General features: G+C 40.4%; 1 protein-coding gene across 1 annotated transcript in view; it reads right to left on the reverse strand.

Annotated features, from left to right (window-relative positions):
• The window catches only part of OBSCN (obscurin, cytoskeletal calmodulin and titin-interacting RhoGEF), a 1012031-nt gene that overhangs the window by 275037 nt on the left and 717468 nt on the right, over positions 1–19526 (reverse strand). Inside the window, exons 76-78 of the mRNA XM_086941076.1 lie at positions 11719–11916; positions 9315–9368; positions 9123–9221 (exon numbers count right to left, since the gene is read on the reverse strand). Coding sequence (XP_086797202.1) covers positions 9123–9221; positions 9315–9368; positions 11719–11916 — 351 coding nt within the window. The remainder of the gene's footprint in view (positions 1–9122; positions 9222–9314; positions 9369–11718; positions 11917–19526) is intronic.

The following is a 19526-nucleotide window of genomic DNA, read 5'->3' on the forward strand; positions in this document are numbered from 1 at the left end:
AGCTGGTATATAAATAGGTAAAGCTACTTTTACTGGAGTGTGGACACCTTCATTAATGCTAAAATGTAAATGCAAATACAGGCAACAATATGCTGTTAGTTCTTGCTGAATCCTGATGCAGGACCTATCTAGCATCAAAATCAAAACTAGCAGTTAAAATAGAAAATACCAAAACAAATAGGATCATTCAACTGTTCTGTTGGCATTTACATTTACTATACGTAATATTTTAATCCAACCCAAATTTGATCTACACTCCACATTCACTTCGAGTTTGCGTTGTTCTCCCAGTGTAAATTATTATTCTATGTCCTTTTTGTATTTCAACCTTGCGAAACATACAGGTATTTTTAGATTCAGATACACTGTGCATGAACAATTGCACTGTGTAGGAAATTGGGTTACTGGTTGAGGGGGTGAAACCCTACTCAAGCAGCAACCACAATTTCTGTCAGAGTGAAGTGACAAGCAAAACCTAAATTAACCTATGCTTAACCCTCTGGTAGTGCGGCACAAAATCAGAAAGGCTTAACTTTGAGGCATGGTGTAAAGCATATATGCAGTGGTTCAAACCGTAATAAAGTGAACCTACAACAGAAGAAAAATCCCTCACCAATTTAGAAAAACAAAATACAAATGTATAAATTATTTAACATCAAACATCCACTCAGTACTCAAAACATTAAACATCCACTCAGTACAACCAGAGATAAGCAAGTTTAAAGATTTCAGTGAAAATAGTGCATAGAAGCACAAAGCAACAACTGTGGTTAGCTGGCTGTTGCACACCGAGACAAAGTCATAAATTCAGGCCAACCGTGATGTAGCGCGGGCTGAACACAGGGACCAAGTTATGCCTGCTGAACTCAGTACCTTAAATCCTGGTTGCGGGGCGTTGCGAGATCCTGCATCAAAGATGTGCTGTGCAGCAACAGTTCCTAGGAGCTGCAAAGCAGGGATGTGAAGTTCTGCATTGTTGTCAAGGAGGCCATAGACGAAGGACTTGAGATGCGAAGTTCTGCGTCGAAGATGTGTTGCGCACTGGCAGTTCCGAAGATGCTGCAGGGCTGCGACTCAGAATCTCACATCATCATCGAGAATGCCATCAACGAGAGGCGTACGATGAGAAGCCCTGCTTCGAGGATGCATTTTGCAGCAGCAGAATCAAGGAAACTGCAAGCTGTGTTGCGAGGTCCGTCTCCAATGATGTGTCATGCTGCAACGGTTCCAAAGTGGAGCTGCGAGGAGGGCATCATGCTGCATTGGTTCTGACCCCAGCTGGACTGGCAGAGCAGCTTCAGGCTGACCTCCAAGAGTCCAGGACTGGGGTGGTCCCACCTGAGGAGGCACGATTCACAGCAGACTGAGTCCAGGTGCTGGGTTCAAGGTGGTTGAAGCCCTTTCTGTCCCTGAAGCTCTGATCAGGCCAGCCAACTAGTCCTTGGAGTCACTTTGGTGGTCATTGGATCAAGATGCATGTCCACAAAGGACGTCTCAATATGGCATTAAACGTTGATGGATATAGTAGATGACAATGTTGGTCTACTGGAAGGACTGTAGGGAAGAAACTTGCTGAGTATACAGTTAAGAGTTATGGCAAGTATCGATACACACATTATACAACACTGTTAAGCCTCCTATTTTCTGGAGAATCATCTCTTTTCCGTCCACAGAGCATAATAAATGCCCCACATGATCTTCAAATTGGAGCAAAGGAGTACATCTAAATGTATGAAATGCGGACTAGAGAAGGTGAATGACATTCACATGGTTGTGGAATGCCCCACGGTCCAGGAGTTTTGGGAAAGCGTGGGAAAGATCATGCCGAATATTTTCGGAATAAACATCACACCCATGTCTAATTATCTTTGGGGCCATAGAGCGTCCCGAAAAGTTATGCAAAGACATCACCAAGTTGTCATTTTCTTGACACTCCTGGCACGAAGAAAAATATGTAGGAAGTGGATATCTGGAGTCTCTTTGACATGTATTGAGTGGCTTAATTCTGTAATGCGTAAGGCGTATCTGGAAAATGGACTCTATAGACGTAACAGCCAAGAGGCATAGGTTTTGGCAATGCTTGACGAGGTAGATGGAACTGAATAGTCCACTGGGAAGCCTAGAGATGGATTCTTCAGGAACTGCAGGGTGACACTAAACCAGTTGTCTGATGATTACATCATATGTTTTCTTTTGTCTTCAATACTCTGTACAGTACCACTGTAACCCAAAGAAAGCTAAAAACCTCTTTGGTGAGGCCACTCCACAAAAGGGCATGCTATTAGGAAATTTAAGGTTAGAGCCTGAGGTGAATGCGGATAAAAATGTTTTTTATTTAAAGAGGCAGTTTCAGTCCCTTTTCTCAGGCAGCAGGGCAACAGAGTAGAAGTCCTTCTTGAAGAGCAGCAGAGCAGTCCTTTTGAGTGGTCCACAGGTCCAGTAGATGTACTGAAGAGTTGGATCTGAGGGTCCATTGTTTATACCTGGTGCCCACTTTGAAGTAAGAGACGGATCTGGAGGTTTCCACCCTCAGAGGTGTTTGGAACTTCCTGCCTCCCTGCCCTGGCATGAGCTTATCTGGGGTCACAAAAGACTTGTAACAAATCAAAATCCGATGTTGGTGCGCTGGGCAGAGCCTTTGTGATATACAAGTAACAGCTCCTCCCCCTTACAAAGCCAGAGGTGGCCCATCCTGCAAGCTCCTATTTTCCTTTGTTTCACTGCCAGGGAGCAATACACAAAGACCACCTGCCAGCTACATCTAGTCATGTAACTCCTTGTACAGGCTGCAGGTACCAAATGGAGGTTACAATAAAATGCTCAATTCTAAATGTCGCATTTTCAGAATTGTCACTTAAAATCTGACTTTGCTATTGAAGGCGGTTTTAAGTTACAATTCTTTAGACACCAAATTTAACATTCCTACTTGCTCCCAATTGAAATTTATCATTTATTAAATGTAATAAGTTAACTCAATGTTATTGTATGGGAGAGGTAGGCCTTTCAGTAGTGAACACTAATTTAAGAGATTTTTACTACCAGGACAAATAAAATTGAAAAGTACATGTCCAACATTTTAAATGCACTACACCTTGCCTTAAAAAAGGAAGCTTCAGTACTGGCAATAGGTTTATTTGGCTATGTCCGAATGGCAGTTTACAACTGCACAAACAGCCTGCATTGGGAGGCATGAAAAATATTCAACAGGCTACTTAAGTGGTAGGGCAATGAGTGCTACATGCCCACGAGTAGCATTTAATATACAGGCCCTGGTCACAGGTAGTACCACTTGACTAGGGGCTTAAAAGGAAAAAAATATGCCAATTGTGTGTAAGGCAATTCTACTATGTATAAAAAATAGAGAGTACAAGAACTTTACCACTGATTAGCAGTGGTAAAATGTGCAGAGTCCTAAGGACCACAAAAACGAGATTAGAAAAAATGGAGGAGTAAGTAAGGCAAAACGTTTGGGGGAAAACGACCCTAAGGCTGATAGGTCTAACACACGGTATCTCTGAATTAGAGATATTGACAAAGAATTGTTAACATTGGAATAAGTTTGTCTCAATTCGTTTTTTTGTATGTTTTTCTATCTAAAGAAATAAATAAGACATGTATAAACATATTTGCTGTTGAACCAGCCAAACATCCCTTTCTACAACAAAAGTCTCGGTCTGAATATCAGGCCTCCAAGTTAGAAACAAGATTAACTAAAGGAAAATAATCTTTGTGAACCTCTGAACAATACTGCAGTAAAATAAATAATTACCACAAAATGTACATTGTAATTAAATTACAGTAGACAAGCAAACAGTGTGCACTGGGAAATTATATAGTCTGCCTCTGGAATCTCTAGCAACTCATGTACCTACCTTACTGCAGTGTCGCAATAAAGAAAGCAACAAGATAATAAAAACCTGATAAGGGGATGAAAAGAAAGACATTGTGGATCTCAAGCAAACTCTGGTCCATTCAGTGTGACCTATACTGTACCATCCCAGATTAATGTAGAGCTTAATTTACAGTTTGGCAGACGGGTACTCACAAACATAACAGATATTTCATCCGCCTAACTATTAGTACATTATGAAATAATGTACTTATAATAAGGCAGACAAGTTACCATTTATGTTTGTGAAGGAGAAAACCTTCTGCCAAACTCTAAATCTGGCCCTTAGTTCCCACAATTATGACTCCCTAAAGAACTAAAGAAAGAGAAATCAAAAAAAGATAAAACCCTCTCTTCACCAGATTCAGCTTCAGGCAGTTTAATCAAGACATTTTTGGGATTCTGAATTATGTGGAGGCTGTGCAAACACATTATATTTCAGAGCCTACTTGTGGCCCGGAAAGGACACTAGACATAATGAAGTTAGCCATGGATGCCAGTCTTCAAATGTGAAGTTCTAATTGACATAAGACAGAGCACACTATTTTTTTAACTCAAATTAATAAATTAATTGGAATACAGTACCATGATTATCTTTCACTTAAGTCTATTTTGTAAGATACTAATTTCCAGTTTTGTACGATTTATTAACATTCTCATGCTCCTCAAACGGCTTCTTGAGCTTGATGACCATACTGTAGTGTAAAATCTCTTATTAATTTGACATTTAAATTCCTATTTTGCCAGGAACTGGTCTCTTGGCACTAGGCATAATTGGTAATCAGGACATTCAAACAGTAAGTACTTGTCCCAGATGTGTTAAGAAACATGTATTAGACAGACACCAAAACGAGATGTACCCCCAATAACAAAGCTTAGTTAACTGTACCGAAATATCTCACCCCCACACCATTTCCTCACTAATAATGAACATAACAGTAAAACGCTTTGACTGCACATGTTCTCTTGGCAAAATAGACCCTATTGTTCAATTTTAGTCACTCCACTTTCCACAAAGACGCTGTACTCTCCCAGCAGCTGACTTTTACAAGAAACCTAGTTTTGAAATTTTACAAATATTGTAAGTGGCACTAGCAACAGTCTGGAAGACCTGGGTATAAGCATCTAGAATTATAGAGCAAAGATGATAATGTAGATGAGTCAAAAGGGATTCCGTGGAGAAAACAAAATGAGGATAATATTGCTTCACTATAATTAAGAAAACAGCTCTTAACTGAACATTCAGATGCCTAACCAATGTACATGGCATTTGGTATTGTTAGACCTGACAGCCTTAGGGAGGTCTTGCCCCCAAAGTCTTGCAGGCCTATTCAACTTTTCTGACCTCGTTTTTGAAGGTATTAGAACTTTGTGCACTTTACCACTGCAAACCAGTGCTAAAGCACTTGTACTTTCTCCTCTAAACGTGGTTATATTAGTTTTTCCTCAATTGGAATATTTCGTTTACTTATAAATTGCTAGTAAAGTGGTACTGCCTGTACCCAGGGCCTGTAAATTAATGGCAACTGATAGGCCTGCAGCACTGATTGTGCCACCCACTGAAGTATTCCTTTAACCATGTCACAGGCATTTGCAGAGCCTGTGTGTGCAGTTTTCACTGCCATGTCAACCTTGCAAAACAAACCTTTTGCCAGGCCCAAACCGTCTTTTTTTACACATACATGTCACCCTTAAGGTAGGCCCTGGACAGCCCAGATTGCAGGGTGCAATGTATCTAAAAGGCAGCACATGTACTTTTAAGTTTTACATGTCCTGATAGAGAAAAATTCTCAAAGTCGTTTATCACCACAGCAAGGCCTATCTCTCCCAGATAACAACATTGGGATTACCTTATTACATTTTATATGCGTAATTTTCAAATGGGAAGCAATAATACTCCCATATCTGTTATCACTTGAATTCTTTTTAAAAATCCTAATTTATGGTGAAGTCATATTTTAAATTACAATTTTGTAAATGCCACTTTTAGAAATTATTATAAGTAACAACTTTTATAACAATTTTGACATCCAAGCCCACAAGGGTATATTGGGTTGTCCAGAAAATAATAACACACTTTTATGAAAGTTGACATTTTCTTACTTTAGCCATTTGTGTTCTTGGGACCTGTCTCTGATCACATGTCTGGGGTGGGTGACAGCTGGGCTTTGTGTATTCCTCCTAGTCAGCCTCATACAATGGGAGGTTAGGTGGGACATGATGAGCCATCTTGGCAGGATGGGAGAGAGGAGCTGGATCCAGCCTCACGTAAGTGAATAGGCTGTGTCCTGTACACACACAAAGGGCTGCATACCCCTCTTTAGAGAGTCTGGAGCCAGGACAGGAAGGGTGGGACCTCAGTGCACTTCAAAGGTGTGTTTTGAAAGTCTTCCCCACTTCAAAGGCCCAACTGGTTGTAAGTACTAGATCTCCGACACTACTACTTCAGTACACTTCTGGAACTGTGAAGACCAGGAAGAACTGCTGTGCTGCCGAAAAGACTGCCACTCTGCTGGACGGCTGTTTTGCGGAACTCCTACTTTGCTATGCTAACCTGCTGCCCTCTTGCCTGAGTTATTGTACTGGACCTGCATCACTAAACCCAGAGTGACTCTAAGGGCTAGATGGCTGCCCTCCTGATCTGAAGTCTCAGGGACATAAAAGACTTCCAACCAACCTGCTTCTGCACCTGGACTCTGCCATTTGTGAGTCTACCCTGCACAAAGGTGCCATCCTAGTCCTGGATCCGTAGTAATGGGCCTAAAGCACTTTACTAGTAGAAATGATCCATCCTCTGCTGAGCCGTGTAACTCCAAGCAGAACCGGCGCATCTCCTCAGCTGAGCAGCACATCTTGAGCAGAACCAATGCATCACTGCTGCAGCGCGGTTCAGACCTGTCACAAAAGACTTGCATCGCGCTGCATCCCGCATCTTCGGACGCCCCATCGCCTTCGGAACCACCACTACACGGCACACATCCCGGCAAAAACTCCACGCATCACTCATTGACGGCAGCCTCAGCGCCACTGCCAAACCTCCTCAGCTTCCCTGCTCATCGGAACTAAAGCATCGTCTCCGTTGCCTTCTCATCAAAATCCCAGGTGACAGGATTCTCGATGTTGACGCATCATGGCCTTGCATCGCAGCCTCGTTGCATCTTGGAACCAACGCGTTGCTTCAGTTGCGCAACACATCTTCAATGCGATCACACAATGCTCTGCAACCCGGATTTAAGGTATTTTGGTTCAGCTGACCTAACTGGGTCCCTGTAGCTGGCCTGCACTTCATCGCGGTTGGCCAGATATCTCCAATACCGCTTTGTGTTTTTTGGCTCTATTTTTCACTATAAACTTAAAAATTCAATATCTCAAGTTCTACCAATTGGATTTTTGTTGTTTGGGACTTGTTTTATTTATTAAATCAAAGTCTATTTTTCTAACCTGGTGTGGAATCTTTTATGCAGTGTTTTCACTGTTTTACTGTTTGAAGTGTTGCACAAATACTTTACACATTGACTCTAAAGTTACGCCTGACTGCTTTGTGCCAAGCTACCAGAGGGTAAGCACAGGTTAATTTAAGTTGTGCTTGTACCTTACCCTGACTAGTATTGTGGCTACTGCTTAACCAGGGCTTATACCCCAGTCAATCAGGAACCCCATTTCTAACAAGTATGTAAAAAATATAAGCAACAGCCCTAAACGGAATGTTGATTATCAAGCCACTGAAAGACATACATATAATTAACACACACAGTACATTTATCAGATGTAGCATGTCAATAGGAGAAAATAAGGTCACTATTGAATGAGAGGAATGGATGAACAATGAGGAACCCCACATTGGAGAGTTCTCGGCTGGAAGAAGAATGTCGGAATGGCCACTGAATAATGTGATTGATGGATTTGAATGCAGTTGTGCGATCAAGTAAGATCACAATGCTGACAACACCATTATGTGAATCAAGTGGATGGTCCTCTAGTAAGCAGAGCATGTGAGGCACAGTTCCTTACAGGAGTCTAAATTCTCTCTGTTGGTAAAGGAAAATTACCTCAATTCACTGAAAGTACAAAGGACAAAGGACGCTAAAACAGGCAGCTGCACTGTTTCTAAAGCTGGATATCAATGTAAGGAGAATAAATCAAAATACATTTTTGACGCCTATTCACGAACTGCATTTTGTAGCACAAGAAGCAGTACTACTATAGTATTAATCAAGTACAACAAAATACTATTCACTAACCAACGTGAAGCAACCTCAGCCCACGTAGGACTCCATTTTAACAGTAAACGTGGGAGGAACCGGGGGAGGGCTGGAAAATGGGGTATACTCTTACTTAAAAGGGAGAGATTTAGGGAACGGTAAGGAGGATCCAGGGCCTTAAAATAACACCCCATCAGAACTAATGTTAAACAAATGAAAGTATCTTGTATTATAAAAGAATTATTTATATTTTGCATAATGTCAGTATATAAATATATAAGCACACACACAGACATGCACATATATAATGCATTACTAATTTTAATATATGGTATAATACACTTATTAAAATATTACAATTAAATCAAACTAAGACTTTTATCAACCAATTAAAAATAATTTGAATTGATTCTAATGATAACTGTTCATACACATAATACATATTAAATACAATTAAAATGTTAAATGCACATGGAATTTATTTAATACTATTTAGAACATTAAATAGATATACTTTATTTGCTTAAAGTTAATGTGCTAGAACATTTTCTTGTATTAGTTCTAAGTTTACTCTTTTATAATGAACTATTTCAATAATTATTATAAATATTGCTAAACTTTAATAAACTTTAATATTTTTTCCTATGCTTTACTATAGGAAGTTCTCCACCTACATGTGAAAAGTTACTAGGCGCAATGCAAGTCTGCACCTAGAAAGTAAATTTACACTCAGGAATTATAAAACTGCAAAAAAGTGCAATATTACTACTAGGTCCAGTAGTAGATTTACTCGCAAGTACATTTACATATGTAAATTTACCTTTGTGAACAGGCTCCTTCGTTGTAAGGCTGGCTGGCAATGGTGGTATTCTATATGAATGTTAATTTGTTTTCGGTGTGAGAGACCTAAGAACCTTGAACCTAACTTATCATATGGTGTACAGAAATTAGGCTGTGATGTGGGCCAGCGTTGGTCGGATGATGAAAACACACGCAAGCATGCAGAAAAGGAACTTTTAAGTGTGACTTACCTTCGACCTTCACAGAGAATGTAATGCTGGTGCCTTTTTTAACTTTTTTATTGGTGAATCTCTCAAGAAACCGAGGAGGGAGCAGCTGCTCTTGTGCGTCTAAAAGAAATATAAAATACAATGATGAGGAGACATACATAGTACCTAGGCCATTGTGTATATTTTACTGTCAGACACAGCACTTTCTCTCACCTTTGGACTTCTCTGCATCCAGTTTCTCCTCCTCAGTTTGCTGCTCATGTGGATCTTGAAACATAGGGAAAAAAGAAGCTATGAATGAAGCTGCAGCAAAGAATATTGATTTCAGAGAGTACTGAAATGGGACAAAGAATGGTGTATGTGCTGCCTAGGGCTATTTGAAACCACTTTAGATCCACACACAACTGCAAAGGACACCTTTAAACATCACTCTATTTTCTGCTCAAGTGCTAAGTGCCTGTCCATGCATGCATGGAAGCCCATTCATCAACTGGTCTGTCCTTCAGTCAACCTTTTCACCCATCTATCCATTTAACAACCTCCACTTCAATCCATCAATTTACCTACCCAGCCCCTTAAACTCCTTTATTTTGCCATCCATTTATCCGGCATGTCTATCTATCTGCTTCCCCTGCAGGACCAAGTCCTACTCTTGCTTTCAGTCTGTGTTCTTCCCTAACTCATCTCTACAATCACTCCAGAGCTATGTATATATATTATTAAAAATAGTAATCAGCATGTGAGACCCACAGATACATATTTGTATTTGAATATGAGAGTTTCAAGAAATCTCAGGTCATCTTTCCCAGATTGCAGTCGACTCGGTTCTTGCTGGTACCATTTATACTCAGTTAGAATATTCCCATCGGTGACAGATTTAGTATGATCTTCTACACTGACATCGTTTTTTTCTATGAAACTCAATCCCAGAGCTCGATACTCTTTGGAGTAGAGGCACTAACATTTATTTGAAATACCAGATAACACTGTCAAAACCTGCATCTCTAAGAAAGAGATGGTGCCTAATTGTGACCTGCCTGGCAATACAGCAAAGGCTCAATATTGATGGGCACCTAGGTAACATCAACTTATGGTAACATTTGAAAGGTAAATTTGATCCACTGCTGAAAGCAAATCAAATCTGGTCTTTCTCCCTCGTGTCAACTTGTAGTCTGTACCTAACATCTCTTGCACTTTCCTTACCTTTTCAAAAATTGCTGTACAATTACTTGTGTGATGACCACTTACTTTTATTAGTTATATTAGTTATCTTCCTAAGTACAAGAAAGTATGAGTGCGGGTATCTATAAACATATACATACATACCATCTAGGTGTTCTAACACTTTGAAAAAGTATTTACATTTTCTATTTAAATTAATCTATAAAGTGCTTGGCACACCACTAGGACATCTCTTGGCCTTTTGAAAATGGTAATATTCAGACAACGTGCAAAACAAATTCTAATGTCTTCCCTAATTTTGGGAATTCGAGGGCATATTAACAAGGGCTTTATCTCCGCTTTTTTGGCTTTAAAAGCCAAAGAAGCGGAGATAAAAATATCGCCCTTACAACAACAGGGTGCTAACATGCAAAATCGCACGGTAGCACCCTTTTTCACTACACTTCGCTTTGCATCTCTAATGAGATGCAAAGTGGGAGTTCCAAAGCAAAATAATAGGAGAAATGTCGCTAAGCGACATTTCTTCTATTATCAAGCTTCACACTAACCCTGTTAGAGAAATAAAAGCAGAGCTAACCACGGTTAGCGCTGCTTTTTTTACGTCTGCTAATTTTCAGATTTAGCCATGTAATCCAATGGAAGGTGAATTACACGGCTAAATCCACCATGGGCTGTCAACAAGGATATCCCTATCCTTATAGTTTTATTGCTGCATTACCAGCGATAACCTTCCAAAATGCCGCTATCGCTGGGTTTTTTATCGCATAGGCGGTTAGCATTGATAATAATGCGATAACCAGTCCATATTCTCCAGCAATAGCGGGCGTTAAAAAAATTAACGCTAAGCGTCCTTACCGTTAATTTTCCCTGTTCCTTGTCAATATGCCCCTCGGTTTTAACAGAGATGTTAATAAACAGAGAAAATTAGATCCTTTTAAGAATACCCCAGACATGCAAGTTTCAAAGACCAAAAGCGGGAAAGTTATCTCTTCATTTATCTGATGGCGGTCATCGCTCGCAGAGGTGTGGCAGGTATAAACACATGAAATTTTAAATGTTAAATAAAGTAAACATAATGTATAAACCTATGGATGCTTAAAGGAATAAATGTACTAAAACATGAGTTTGACATGTAGAGATAGATTGTAAACAAGAAATAGAAAGAGAAACTATTGATTAAAGGAACGGGGTCTTTAAGAAGGGTAGGGAAGGGAGGGAGAGAGGAAAATAAGGATTGACTGAAAGAAGGAAGGAAGAAACGAACGATAGATTGAAATGAAAGGGAGAATAAAGGAACAAAGAAGTTTGTAGAGAGAGCAGAACTGCAGAATGAGAAGTCAAAGTGAGAAGAAAATGAAAGTGGGGAAAGTAGGAAAAATGTCATGTGAAAAGAGAGACAGGCCACCATTAGCAGAGCCTCAACTGCTTTACTTACCTTTGACCAGCAGTCTGGCAGAGGAGTAAGCAGACCCTGAAGAATTACTGATGTAAGTGGAATATTCCCCTGCATCCTCCTTTGTGACATTCAGAATTTCTAGTGAATTACGCTTTTTCTTGTCAGTTATGAGAATCCTGTCAGAGGCATGAATGGGTTGTCCATCCTTGAACCAATAGACTCGAGGTCGAGGGTACCCTGCAAAAGACAGCACTTATTTAAAATCCCAATATCATTGACATCATGATGTAGTGTGCATCCTGACCTGGGAACCCGGGGCTTCTTAATTCAAGCTTATTATATGTGAATTCTATGTTCAATAAATCAGGTGGAAACTTTATACTGATTTTTGCTTTACTGTCACCAGACAGTCAAAGTTCCTCCTATTCTTCAAGGATGCTCAAGGCAAAAGAAGCTGGAACTTGAGACCTTGAAAATATCAACCTATCCATGGTTTTAATCTGTCTGTGTAATGATGGTTGTCTGGTGTAGCTTTCACCTTCTCTTCAACATTAAGCAGCAACAGTTATGTATGTTGACATTAATGAAATAATTGGAAATATCATCGTGAATTGTTTACAGTGTCAGTGATGTATTAAGGGATATAATGACTGACTGACTTGACATTGCACAATACATTTTTACATTCTTATCAATATTTATTTCAGATGTAATATAATAACACTGACTGGAAATTAATTCTAAAAGACAGTGGCAGCAACAATAAAACATTGTGATTGTTGGCATGTTGGGTCTCTGTCTGGAGAGTGCAGCGCTTGCAAGAGGCAGTCCAAAAACCAGAGATCCACAGCTTCTGAGCCAGATAGACAGGATGACTGAAATGAACAGTTTCATAGGCCCTTAACCAAGTTGGAACAAAGGTCTAACCTTGTTTGGGTATCAATGAAATGCATGCAAAATATTGTTTCACGTGATCAAATAACCAACCACCTTCCGTGTAGCTGAGAATTGGATGGCTTTTAGGAAAACCTTCCAAGAACTGTGTCTCTCTACCAAAACTTACCACTAACTAGTCATTAATAAACTGATGGCAGACTACTAATCTCATGGCTCAGTTTTCTTAGTAGATACTGCATCCCGAGAGGGAAGATGGCGGATTGACTCCGCGGCCTGAGAGCACGGAGCCGGAGCTACACCCGGTGTAGCATGTTGCTGCATCACCACGATCTTCACTAATTGTGTTTAATTACTTATTGAGAGCAGAGAAAAGACAATGATCCCTTTATCTCTGTAGCGCGGATACAGGCTTTGCGACATTCTGTGTGGCCCGCTAGGATCACAGGCTGGTGTGCTCGGCCGAGCCGCTTTGACTTCTACTAGGCAAGTTTGTGTCCAACGCGAACGCTGACATTGGATATGGCCCCGCAGAGAGGCAGTGCACTGAAGGCAGTCCGAAATACTCATACATCCACTACGGCACCTCTTGAGGCTCAGGCGAAGGAGAGCACAAAGGCTCAGGGGGAATTAGGCAGCTGGCATTCAACAACTGCTGCAGCAAAAAGCATTTGCTTCCAGGTTGGAAAACCAATGCTAAAACTATTACAATCTGGGAAGGCTGACGGTATTTTAGAGATATACAGCATGATGGACGGTGCGATGGGCCTGACTACTGTGATGGCAATGGCTGACATCTTGCTGAATGCAGTCCAAGCAGGGCGTGAAGAAGTGGCTGCCCCCTATGAGGCCGGCTGCTATGACACTATGGCGCCCGCTGATATGGATGATGGAACTCCGGGTCCAACTTTGGATGAAACTACCCTGATACAAGATAACTTGTTAACTTTAGTAGGTGACATGAATGGGAGTACTAATAACATTGTTATTAGTAATGCTGCAGGCAGAGGCAGACGGTAATCCACCTTTACAACAAAACTTTTTTCCTGCATACTATCACTCAGCATACAATGATAACGAAAGTACTCCGCAATGCCATTATAACCTATGGCATTACATTTTATATGCTTTTACCATGCATGCTTTTACAACGAAATTAGTTGTAAATGCATGAATGGTAAAATGATATGTTTTTTAAATTCAAGTTTAAGGTAAGTATATGGTTTTGGTTTTGGGGTGTAGTGGTATATGTTTTGGGGTACAGGGGTGTTTTAAGGGTACAGGGTTGGTTTGTGTAGTGGGGTGCACGGGTATTATTAGAGTTCAGGGCTAGGTTTGGGTTTTGGGGTACAGGGGTATTTTTAGAGTTCAGGGTGAGGTATGGGTTTTGGGGTGCAGGGGTATTTTTAGGGTTCAGGGCTAGGTATGGGTTTTGGGGTACAGGGGTATTTTTAGAGTTCAGGGCGAGGTATGGGTTTTGGGGTGCAGGGGTATTGTTAGGATTCAGGGCCAGGTATGGGTTTTGGGGTACAGGGGTATTTTTAGGGTTTAGGGCTAGGTATGGGTTTTGGGGTAGAGGGGTATTTTTAGGGTTCTGGGCTAGGTATGGGTTTTGGGGTACAGGGGTACTTTTAGGGTTCAGGGCTAGGTATGGGTTTTTGGTTACAGGGGTATTTTTAGGGTTCAGGGCTAGGTTTGGGTTTTGGGGTACAGGGGTGTTTTAGGGTTCAGGGCTAGGCATGGGTTTTGGGGTACAGGGGTATTTTTAGGGTTCAGGGCCAGGTATGGGTTTTGGAGTACAGGGGTATTTTTAGGGTTCAGGGCTAGGTATGGGTTTTGGGGTACAGGGGTATTTTTAGGGTTCAGGGCTAGGTATGGGTTTTGGGGTACAGGGGTATTTTTAGGGTTCAGGGCTAGGTTTGGGTTTTGGGGTACAGGGGTATTTTTAGGGTCAGGATGGGTTACCGTTTAAAGGTGCTGGGGTATTTTAAGGAGTAATGGTGGGTTACAAATATGGGGTGCAGGGGTATTTAAAGGGACCAGGGTGGGATTATTTTTTAGGATGTACTGGGTAATTAAAAAAAATATATATATACATAAAAATATATATTATATATATATATATATATATATATATATATATATATATATATATATATAATTCAATTTAAATGAAAAAATGTTTTTTAATTAACAAAATATATATGTGTATATGTATATATATATATATATATATATATATATATATATATTCACTGAAAAAACCATAGGTTTCACACCAGTTATAGTTAGGAATTAGCATTTAAAAAACCTATTAAATTCACTGACAAAACCAGTTATAGTTAGCTGGAAATTTTACTGATATAAAACCAATGAAATTCCACGTTATAGTTAGTTGGACTCACTATAACTTGCGCGTGCAATGCACTGCTGATGACGTCACATATTACATCACTCATGACATGGTCAGTGACATCACTCATGACATCACTGATGACACCATCCAGTGAATATGTGTCTTTCTGAAAAATAAATATTAGTGAGTAATGTTTAAATATTTAAATATATATTATTGTTTCACTTTGTGTATAAGTGGCTACATGTGTTGGTAAGTAGCTACATGCGTATGTATATGGGTTATTAGATGTTTCTCTTAGTATCAGTATGAGTGTCTATATGGTTTGGTGGGGGTATTACTTAGCACATAGATGCATGAGTGACTGACTCGCTGTTTGTATGTGTTTTGAAGACAGCATATGTGCAGGACTGTATGGGTGGATGAGTGTGTATATGTGTTTGTTAGTGAGTGAATGACTGTCTCACTAGTGTCTTTATCAGTAACTACATATGTTTTAATCTAGTATATGTGAATATTGATGTATATAAGTGAGTATATGTGAGAGTAAGAGATTGTAAGAGTTCCTGTTTAAATAAGTATGTGTTTCTATAAGTGATTGTTTAAGAGAATAAAGATGTGTAATTTTCAATACAAGTAAGGTGGAAGTGTGTGTATAACTCTATATTCAAATAAATGGATGTTCAATAGTTTATTTGCACGTGTGAGTATGTGTGTGAGTAACTTTTGGATGACTGTCGGTGTGTAACAGGATGTATAGGTGTATCACTTCATATGATGAGTGAGTATATGTATGAGTGACTATATAGAACTGTTGGTGAATGACTGGATGTGCATATAGATGGTGGAATTACTGAATTGCTTGTTGTAACTGATATGGGTATCTCCATTTTTTTTTAAATTTCAGTTTCTATTTTTGAATATGTGTTTCAAGGGTTACATTACAGTGAAAGGAGGTCTGTCACTATGTCACAAGGATGGTGTCATCAGTGATGTCATGAGTGATGTCACTGACCATGTCATGAGTGATGTAATATGTGACGTCATCAGCAGTGCATTGCACGCGCAAGTTATAGTGAGTCCAACTAACTATAACGTGTAATTTCATTGGTTTTATATCAGTAAAATTTCCAGCTAACTATAACTGGTTTTGTCAGTGAATTTAATAGGTTTTTTAAATGCTAATTCCTAACTATAACTGGTGTGAAACCTATGGTTTTTTCAGTGAATTTCAAAGGTTTTTTAAATGCTAATTCCTAACTATAACTGGTGTGAAACCTGTGGTTTTTTCAGTGAATTTCAAAGGTTTTTTTAATGTTAATTCCTAACTATATAAGACCTGAAAGCCCACCAGGAATCTCCAGTATGCGCCAGGGGACTGCATTGCAGAGAGGTGTAATGAAGCCACAACCCTTTTTACACCTCTCTGCAACGCAGCCCCCGTGCATGTTTGAAGAGGGGAAACTAATTCCCCTTGCATACTGGGGGCCCCTGGGGGCCAATTAGCCCACCTGGAACCTCCAGTATGCGCCTGGGGCTGCATTGCAGAGGTGTAATGAGACTATGCCCCTTGTTACACCTCTCTGCAACGCAGCCCACTGCCGCGTTTGCAGAGGGGGAACTAATTCCCCTTGCATACTGGGGGTCCCTGGGGTCAACTAGTCCACCAGGAGCCTCCAGTATGCGCGAGGGAGCTGCATTGCAGAGAAGTGTAATGAGGCCACACCCTTGTTACACCTCTCTGCAATGCAGGCCACTGGCGCCTTTGCAGAGGGGGGACTAATTCCCCTTGCATACTGGGGGTCCCTGGATCATATCTGCCCAAACACCGATATTCCGAACGATTGTAAATGACTTCTCTTGAGAAACATTTGGATTTGGATTATCATGTCCTATACTTTGGAATTTTTGAAAGACTGACTTTGAGGATGCTATAAATTACTCAAGTCTGCCCGAATTGTGTGGGTAAAATTGATACCTAGTCACTTTTAATAAGAATATACTTATGTCTCGTCTAACATTTGGAAGAAATATCTAGTTATATGACAACGGGATACCGACATAACTTGAAGGAAATAAGAACGCCCTGAAGAAGTTCTGTTGTACAGAACGAAACGTTTCGGCTGGCTGTGGTACATAAACTTAAGGAAAATAAAAGCATTTGAATATACACCAAGATTCAGCGCTTCAATAAGTACTCTAAGTGATATGATTTGATTGGACTCATTGTGAAAGTGGTGCTGTGCCAAACTTTGGAATATTCTTCACTACTCTCTACTACTTACTCTCTCCCACTCTCTACTACTCACTCTCTACTGCTCTCTACTACTCACTCTACTACTTACTCTCTACTACTCTCTACTACTCAGTCTCTACTACTCACTCTACTACTCTCTACTACTCACTCTACTATTCACTCTACTACTCTCTACTACTCACTCTGCTACTCTCTCTACTGCTCTCTACTACTCTCTACTACTCACTCTCTACTCTCTATTACTCACTCTCTACTCTCTACCTCTCTACCTCTCTACCTCTAAACCTCTACCTCTCTACCTCTCTCTACACGCACACATATAGACATATATGCATATATATATGTGCATATGCATTTATATATATGTATGTGTATGTATAAAAAAAACAACTAAACATTTTTTTTTCTAATCAGCTACTTTTAAAACTGTCATTCTTTTTCCCCATGGTACGCTCCCCGGTACGCTCCCCGGTGCGCGTACCGGGCGCTCCCCCCGCGAAAATCAAAAAAAAAATATTTTATTTTTTGCCCCGTGGGGCCCTTTTATGGCCCCCACATCAAACCTAGGGGGTCAAGGGGGGTCTACTCTGCCCCATTATGGTCATTTCCCCCTTTGTTTTGGCCACCTCTTGTGTCTCGATCCTACCGAGACACAAGATGGCGGCCGCTCCGGACTGTTTAGAATGTTTACAGACACCCCAGAGCCAATCAGCTTTCTGCGCGCAAGTCGCGTGACGCGCCCGGTGCGCGTACCGGTGCGCTTACCGGAGCGCTGCTATAGATATATATATTTTTTTGAACCTTAATTACTCAAAATCCACTGGAGCACATATCTTGAGACATAGCAAAGGCACATCGGGCTACCAGTCCCTACAATTTTGCCAAGTTTGGTGGAAATCCATTCAGCCGTTCGGGCTAAAAGTGAAATCGACCGCCCTATGGAAATTAACATGGGGAAAACGCGTTTTGGGACCCCCCTTTTATCTCGGCCCCCGCTTGACGAATCCCCCCCAAACTTTCAGGGAAGGACCGGAACGCCGCAAGGCCATTTTGAGGAAATTTTCAGGCAGATTCGTCAACCGGCGCCAAAGTTATTTCAAATAGAATTTTCAGATTTAACATTGAAAAAAATCCTAACTATAACTACCTACTGGCGACCGCCAGTAGGTAATATATATATATATATATATATATATATATATATATATATATATATATATATATATATATATATATATATATATATATATATATATATATATATATATATATATATATATATATAAATAAAGTACTTTTACAAAGTATATGCCATCACCCTGCATGCCTTTGCGTTGTAATGGCATGCGTGGTAAAGGCATATGCGGTGTAAAAGTTTGCGGAATCATGGTATGTCGGAGTAAAGGCTGTTGTGTTATAAAAAATGCGGAGTAATGGTATGCGGGATATTACCCCGCGGAATAACATCATATATTCATCATAGACTTATGGGGCCACTCTACAGAGAGAATTGAAGAACCCAGGGGCGAGGAGGAGGCTATAATATCCAGGCTTTCTAACTCCGGTCAAGCAAATGGGTCTAGCTTGCTTATTTATGAAGAGACTACCTCTTTGTCTTCAGCTGTGAAAGATATTAATAATGCAGAGTTACGGGAAGTGCCTCACCGTATAAAGCCTAACTCTGAAGTTTCAGTAGGACTGCAACTTTCTACTCCCTCCCTTTCTGTGAACACTGGGATCATTGAGACTAACACTCTGCCCTCTTCTCAAGTAATTGATCCCTGATACACAAAAGAACCTTCGCTATCTAAAAGTCTCCAGGCACTCCAAGACCAAAGGGCAGAGGCGCAGGAGTATTATGTGTAAGCTAGGCCAGATAATCTTGTAATAAAACAAGCCCTAGCGGAGGTGACTGGTAAAGTTGCAACACAGTCTTCTCTTGAAGCAGACTTACAGCAATGCGTGGCAGACACGGAGGAGTCTTTTGCAACATCAGCCAAAATAATCAAAATGCATGATGGTCAACTTCCTATCCTCAAGGAGAAAGTTGAGGATTTAGAAAATCGGCAACGCAGAAACAATTTAAGACTATTCGAGATACAGGAAGGAAGTGAGGGATCTAACGCGCACCCATTTATTGTGCAGCTTTTCCAGAAGGCATTTCCTGAGTTAGCAGATTGGGACTGGGATTCTCAGACCCAACGGGCACACTTATTCCCAATTTTTTTTAAATCAGAAGCCATGGCAAAACAGCAATATCCCTGCCCAATGCTTCTCTTCATCAGCAATTTCCTGCTGCAACAGGATATTTTTTCTAGGGCCCGCCCTGTTGTGGTTGAT

This window comes from Lissotriton vulgaris, chromosome 10, assembly GCF_964263255.1.
Source record: "Lissotriton vulgaris chromosome 10, aLisVul1.2, whole genome shotgun sequence".
In the NCBI taxonomy this organism is placed as follows: Eukaryota; Metazoa; Chordata; class Amphibia; order Caudata; family Salamandridae; genus Lissotriton; species Lissotriton vulgaris.